The sequence below is a fragment of the Mchenga conophoros genome, linkage group LG18 (assembly GCF_057382185.1).
Source record: "Mchenga conophoros isolate Kocher_MC1m ecotype Shallow Benthic linkage group LG18, M_conophoros_male_GT1.1, whole genome shotgun sequence".
In the NCBI taxonomy this organism is placed as follows: domain Eukaryota; kingdom Metazoa; phylum Chordata; class Actinopteri; order Cichliformes; family Cichlidae; genus Mchenga; species Mchenga conophoros.
The window spans coordinates 21,354,926-21,361,803 of NC_140543.1; the positions used below are offsets into that span (position 1 = coordinate 21,354,926).

The window sequence follows — 6,878 nt, forward strand, 5'->3', positions numbered from 1 at the left end:
AGTTATATCAGGGATTCAAGTACTTTTGATTTAAGGCTCTTTTTATCAGAGGAGCCACAGTATCCCGAGCCTTACCCAGTAAGGATGTACACTTAACAAGATAATTATCCTCTGTGGGAGTAGCATTTAGAATTTACCAAAAAACTGATTTATAATTTGTGTAAAATATAAATCCTAACTCTGATTTTACTTGGCCTTTAAAAACACAATTTGAAAACTGGTGAATGGTTTAAAGTCAACACTTTCCACCCGTGTCTGTCGTCTCTTGAGTCAACAAGGAAGTAAAAATGCCTCCTCTCTTGCGTAACGCAGTTTGCTCTAATTTGACACTGTGCCACTCTTGGCTACAGTCAACTCAACAGTCAGAGTCATGGACTGGTTTGCAATGTACTTCTCACTTCTGACAGCTTTGCTGCCTCTTCACAGCGGTGAGTAACATATTTAGTTTTTCATTTTAAATGAGCCATCATCCATGTTTTAATATCAACAAACCCAATACACATGGTGAATACAGGGAAAATCCACTTAATAATAATTAACTGAGGCACAAAACTGCATCACTTATTTACTTTTTTATTTACATAATGGGACAAAATTATACTTACAAAAAGCTATATAAATGCTTATGTTATATAAATGTATTATTGTATCTGTTATGCATTCAGTTTAATGTGTATCACTGAATGCTGAAACTTTACCCATCAGTCAGTTCCTGAAAGTCTTAAAATATATTGTTATTAAGATTACTGAGGTTTTTATTCAATTTAATCAAAATACAACAATAAATATCAGGTTGTGACTACTAATGATTAGCATACAAAACATTTTAACCACAGAAGCCTGCTGACTGTGGTAATGTAAGCTTAAAATGTGTCAAAAAGGCTTGTTAGGACTTGCTAGTCATGCTAATACTCAGTTTCGCTGTGTTAGGGAAGCTATTGTAGCTCGGTGCATTTATTGACTACTAATTATTGAAAAAATTGTTCTGCACATTAAAAATATACTCGAAGCACTTCTGAAAGCTATCCAAAGTTTATATGAACTATGTATTATGAACCCCAACTTAATGTTTAACATTTCTTGTTAAAAAAAAACAAAAAACCTTCTGGTAATAGATCAGAATGGAATGTATGGAAATCTGAAGACTTCTTAATCATACATCTGAAAGGCTTAAACTTAATTTATAATTGAGATTACTTAAAGTATTAGTTATCTTGGGATTACTGAAAATCCAATGAAAAAACTATTTACTTTGAAACATTTATTCTATTCATGAAAATATAACAGTAATAAAGAAGTTGTGACCCCAATCGGTAAGCTTAAAATGTTAAAGAAAAAGCTGTAGCATGCAAAAGGGAAGTTTTCCAAGAATACAGGTAAGGCTTGGTGTTTATACTAAACCATGAATATGTAACTTATGAACACAAATACAAAGATTTGACAGCATGCACTTAATTCTGGTTTTAAAACTATTTTCAGTTACTAATTATTGGAAAAAGAGTTCTGTCTCCCCACATTCACATGTTCGAACTAAGCACTTCCAGGAACTATCTGAAGTCTGCATGAACCATGTGATGATCACGCGTTCTGAACCCCTGCTGATGTGACTCTTACACCTCCAGGGCCCTGGGGGAACTCCTAAGAAGTTTCTCCAATGGGTTTAAATCTGTTTTAGCTTACTGACAGTGCTCACCACCTACAACAGTCATAGACAGTCTGCATAATATAAAGTGTTCTGGTTATATTGGCTATGATGATGACGAATTATTATGACAAAATAAATTGTGTGTTGAAAATATTAATTTCCCAGTTGGCCTCTGTAAACATACCACAGCAGACTCGTCCAGCACTTTTTATTACTACACACACGGCTGCAGCTGAACACTCCAACAACAACAATAACCCAGGACCCATTGCAGATTTTTAAGCCGGCGAGACGTGATCGTGGATGCCGCTCAGGTGAGTCCGACTTCCCTGCAGCGGCATCGAAGAGAGTGGTACCGCTGAGCATGAGCCAGAGGTTTGGTTTGTTTGGCTTGGCAGCAGGCGCTCGGACAACTTTATGCTTGCGAGTTTACCATTGTTACTTGTGTTGTTTCCTTTTTTTTTACTTGGTCAATCACCATTTCATGCTCTGAGAAATGAATTTGCTTTTAACAAAAGAGTTTACAATCTGTTTCTTGGTCAAAAAAGTTTATTCCAATTATTAAGTAATTGTTTTTATAGTGTGTCAGGGCAACAGAAAAAGCAGACAACCAATAATTTTCAAGAATGCCCCACATTACTGGCTGCTCCACATTTTGAAAATGCCTCCAGCTGCAGTAATAGTACACCTATGTCTACATTCCAGAACATCCACACAGTAAAGTACAGCCTCATCGTAGTACTTATGAAATTCTGGTTGATAAAACTGAAACCCTATAACCTCTAGCTTCAAATTTGATCGCTGAGGTCCAGTCAAGAAGTTGTTTTTGTTTTTCAGGATTAGGCTAGTGCGAGAAATAAGTTTGAATATTATTAGAAAATTATGGAATTACTGTTTGTGTTCATTATTTTAATCATTTCTTGGCTTTTTTTGTCCCCGCTAAGCGTCTGCCTGTTGACAGTGTTTATTAAACTTTTTCTGCATGCCCCATATGAGAAGCTAAAAAACTTATTTTAGCAGTCATTAACAATAAAATAGTTCCTAAGGTGAATCATCCATCTTCTGTTATGGCAAATGCAGATGGACCCAGGGAGCAGAACGCACGGAGGCAGAGTTGCGGTGAAGACAGTTTATTTACAGTGATGGGGAGGTTTTACAAGGACAAAGTATGTACAATAGCGTATGAATGGGGACGCGGAGCCAGGACGTGCAGGTGACGGAAACACAACAGGTAGTGCACTCGATCTAAAAAAGGAGAGGGACGTGAGAATTAGGAGGGTCTTGCCTAATAACCGACAAAAGCTTAATGTAGACTTTACAGAGAGTTGAAGAGCCTACTTGGTACTGTTTATTGCCAAAACCACCAGATGGAAACAAACCAGACGAGGGAAAACCCTGGGGAGGAAACAAAACTCCTTACAGTCACCAGAAATAATCCAACGGCTCCAGCAGGCAGGGGTAGAATTACAGACTCTCCCAAAACGTCAATACTCCGACACTAGTCTTCTGTCAGGTATACGTATATGTGTTTGTTACTTGTAGTTATTACTGCCTGTTACCTGTGGTAATGCAATTTATAATTTATATATTCTGTATTCAGTTATGAAGGCTCTAATTGTTGTTTGCGAGCTGCTGTTTAGATGCTTGTATGTGCCCGGGGCTGTTGATGGGTCTGTATGCAATGATGGGCGTAGCTGCGGGAAGTTTATTGTTTTTTTTTGTTGATGAGTGAGTATAGGGGTGGGATTTAATAAGTTTTCTTCGTCCCACTCCTTTTTCAGGCAATTTTTGTTTTTTGTTTTGTGCATTTTATGTTCAATATAGGTATTTGTTGTGCCTGAAAATGAACAAATAAATGAAATGAAATGAATGAATGAGGTAGCTCCTAAAGAACACTTCTGAAGAATGCAGCTGATGAGTAACAGGTGTGCCAGGTTCAGTGACTCACTGCCCCGCCTACCTATACAAAAAGGGAGGCACCAAAAACACATACAGACAAAAACACCACATAACCAGAACCCAACTCCTAACATCTTCTACTGTTTTCCTGAAAAAGTCATATTTATTCAAGTTAGCTGCCCCTCATATGTTTTCCCTGCTTGTCCACATGTCTCCTGTTCTGGCTCTTCTCTCCACCAATTTGGCCCTCCCCACTGGATTACTATCTTTGAAAATCTTTAAAAGCTTCACATTGTCTGTCATAATGAGCCAAAGCTTGTTTGTTGTCAGTTTTTAAAGTAATCTGGAGCAAAGGTTCCCAATCTTTAGAAATGTTTCATTAGACAGTGGCTTTCACTCATTTTCCTGAGGGATCCTTAAAGAAATTAAAAGAAAGCTTGCCTTCAACACTTCATGCTGTACCAAAGAATGAAGGTGAAAGAATGAATATTAACTTACAAAGCTCATACAAACTTCTTTTGCCTCATAGATCTGATTGTTAAAAATATGTTAACAGTAACATTTTCTAGCTAGTTAGAAATGCTTTCTAAATAATACCGTGCATGAGCTCACATGAGTCCACCTCGCGCATACTGCCAGACAGTGCATATTTTATATCGGTCTTTATGTGTTGCAGTTGCTACAGGTTGTTCGGGTCCACCAGCTCTATGTTGCCCAGGGCACAACGACTCCTGCAACAGAGGGTGTTACTGTGACGAGTACTGTGTGACAGCGGGTGACTGCTGTCCTGACTATAATCCAACCTGTAAACAATGTAAGTGAAGAAAAACACAGAGACTAGAAATATATACACAGTTTTAAACATTTACATTTTGATTACAGATGTTTCCACTGCACTACCAAAAAGCTACAGCTTCAATAAATATCATAACAGCTTCTTTGTCTATGATCTCTTTCACAACAGCAAACAGTACAACACTTGCACCACTTAATGTGACCACAACCTCAGGATCCAGTCTTTCTTCAACATTTTCTCCCACCTCTAGTAATTCAGCTATAGGTTTGTCACCATTTGAGAGCTATATCAAAAATTCACATTTAGACAAAGATTCCTTCATTGTATGTGTCACTTCTGAAAAAAGTGGCAAAACACTAAATGTTTCAACTACTTTAGTTTGCAGGTTTAATTACATTCTAAATGTGTATTTCTTTCTTTCTGCCCAAATAGCGATTGCTCACCTAAAAGTGTCCTTACTATCTAATTTTGAAACCAAAGAACGAGCGATATCAGAAATTTCATCACTTGTAAGTGCAAACATTCTTAAAATGTACACTAAATGTTACAGTGAAAAAAAGCACAACATGCATTATTCATACTTTTGTCAGTAATCAGTGTCATCTCTCTCATAGCTTCAGAGACTCGTGCAGCAGAGATGTACTGGCTGTGCCGTGACGGTAAAGCCCGTGTGAGGCTTTGGACAATGAAAGCATGAATTAGAATGAAGCAACACGGTGATGACAGACTCCAACACTCACAATAAAATCTAATTAAACCAGTAAAGTTAACTGACTGTTTCAGAATGAATAAAGTGACAGACACTTTTTCTCAACTAGTAGTATATGCATGTTTCTAAGTTCTTATAATCTTAATTTAAGGATGTATTACACAGTTATGAATCTTTACCATATATAGAGATAAAAAGTTTTTTTAGGTGGAGGTACAAGATTTTTTTTTTAAATAAAGTTTAATAATGGAATAATTTTATTTTTTTTTAAAAGAAAAAAATTCTGACAATCATTTGACAGAAGAATAACTCACCATACAAATCCAGTCTGCTCTGGTCAAGGAAGGAGACACACTGCCAAACATGTTTGCATTAGCCTACTGTATTTTTTTCTGTGTTATATTAAGTTGTGGAAGTTGAGCGGCTGCAATAAAATTATAACGCATAATTTAAAATGTAATATTAGCAGTGCAGTTAGAATTTTCCAGATGATATGTGCTGTAATTACATTAAAGTAACTAACATGTTATAGATCTGGTGTAATTTCTTCATTTTTTAATTCCTCGCCTCAACACGTTCTCACTCCCAAAGCGTAACATTTTATGCTAGGTGACAAATCGTCAACATATTACGTTTTCAGCTACCCAACACGTTCCTAAATGACGACCTCAGAAAAATGAGGAAATATGAGAACCGCCTGGACTCAATCGACACATGTTCGCTCTTTTTCTTCAAATCGCTTGGAAACACGCTATTTAACATCATTAAAGTCCTGGTTAAGGTCAGGAATAAGGTTATGGTTAGGGCTGGAATACAGGGCTGGAACGTCTATTACTCCGGGAGCGTCATTCCACTGGATTTCCGCCATAACCCGGCGCGTACCGCGAAAGGAGACCTTCCGCGTTCCTCAGGAACGCCGCAGGACGTGACAAAACGTCGGCATGTTACGCCTCGGGAGTGAGGCCTCACCTGCTAATAAGGGCAACCAAGGAAAACAACATTCATGACTTAATCTCTTCTACGTCTGTCATGATTAATGTAATCTTTTTTTAAACAGCACGTTGATTATAAAAAAAAAAGTCTTTATTTGTTCATCCATCCATTCGCTTCCGCTTATCCTTTTCAGGGTCGCGGGGGGCGCTGGAGCCTATCCCAGCTGTCATAGGGCGAAAGGCGGGGTACACCCTGGACAGGTCGCCAGTCTGTCGCAGGGCTGTCAAATTGTTATTTCTCTTCTTCCTTCTTCTGTTTAGTTTTCTACCATTTCTACAGTAAGATAGGAGATAGGAGAGAGGAGAGCCGGAAGGGGGCGCCCGATCTGGCTTCCCACACCCCCCCGCCGGATCAGGCTGTACGCTCTACCTCCCCACTGCCTCCCAGAAAAGGGAAGAAGAGCAGAGGGGAGAAGAGCGGAATATTTTCTTTTCTCTCACAGTTAGCTGACTGCCTTAGCTGTCCAAGTGATGTCAGCCCTTTTTAGCCATAGCTAGTGACTGGTCCTCTCAGCAGTGTTAGCTAATTCTCTTATAGCCTGCTGTTGCACCTGTCCTCTGATCCCAATCTCTCTAAGCAGTTTTGCTGTTGTACTGGCAACAATACCCCTGCATCCCACCTCCACCGGGCGCACCTTGATCTTCCAGCCTCTGTCCTCTGCCTCAGCTCCGAAGTTGGCATACCGCAGCTTTTTATGCTTAAACGCTTCCTCAATTGCTTCCTCCCATGCTGTCAGCTCAATGACGTATGCAAGTTTTTGGGAGTTAGACCAAAATATTCACTGGCATGTCTGTGGCATGTTTTGCTTTTGTCATATTGATACAGGAGGGATGTAG

General features: G+C 38.8%; 1 protein-coding gene across 1 annotated transcript; it reads left to right on the forward strand.

Annotated features, from left to right (window-relative positions):
• The first annotated feature begins 355 nt into the window (after positions 1-355).
• Positions 356-5,566, forward strand: LOC146553676 (uncharacterized). The gene is made up of 5 exons (XM_085254820.1): positions 356-428; positions 4,221-4,358; positions 4,509-4,604; positions 4,773-4,849; positions 4,955-5,566. The coding sequence occupies exons 1-5, from the start codon at positions 371-373 to the stop codon at positions 5,012-5,014; spliced, it is 429 nt and encodes a 142-aa protein (XP_085110946.1). The 5' UTR covers positions 356-370; the 3' UTR covers positions 5,015-5,566.
• Positions 5,567-6,878: the final 1,312 nt, after the last annotated feature.

Coding starts and splice junctions, on each gene's coding strand:
- LOC146553676 (XM_085254820.1), top strand. CDS start 371: ATGGACTGGTTTGCAATGTACTTCTCACTTCTGACAGCTTTGCTGCCT. Junction 429..4,220: donor TTTGCTGCCTCTTCACAGCG/GTGAGTAACATA, acceptor TATGTGTTGCAG/TTGCTACAGGTTGTTCGGGT. Junction 4,850..4,954: donor TATCAGAAATTTCATCACTT/GTAAGTGCAAAC, acceptor TCTCTCTCATAG/CTTCAGAGACTCGTGCAGCA.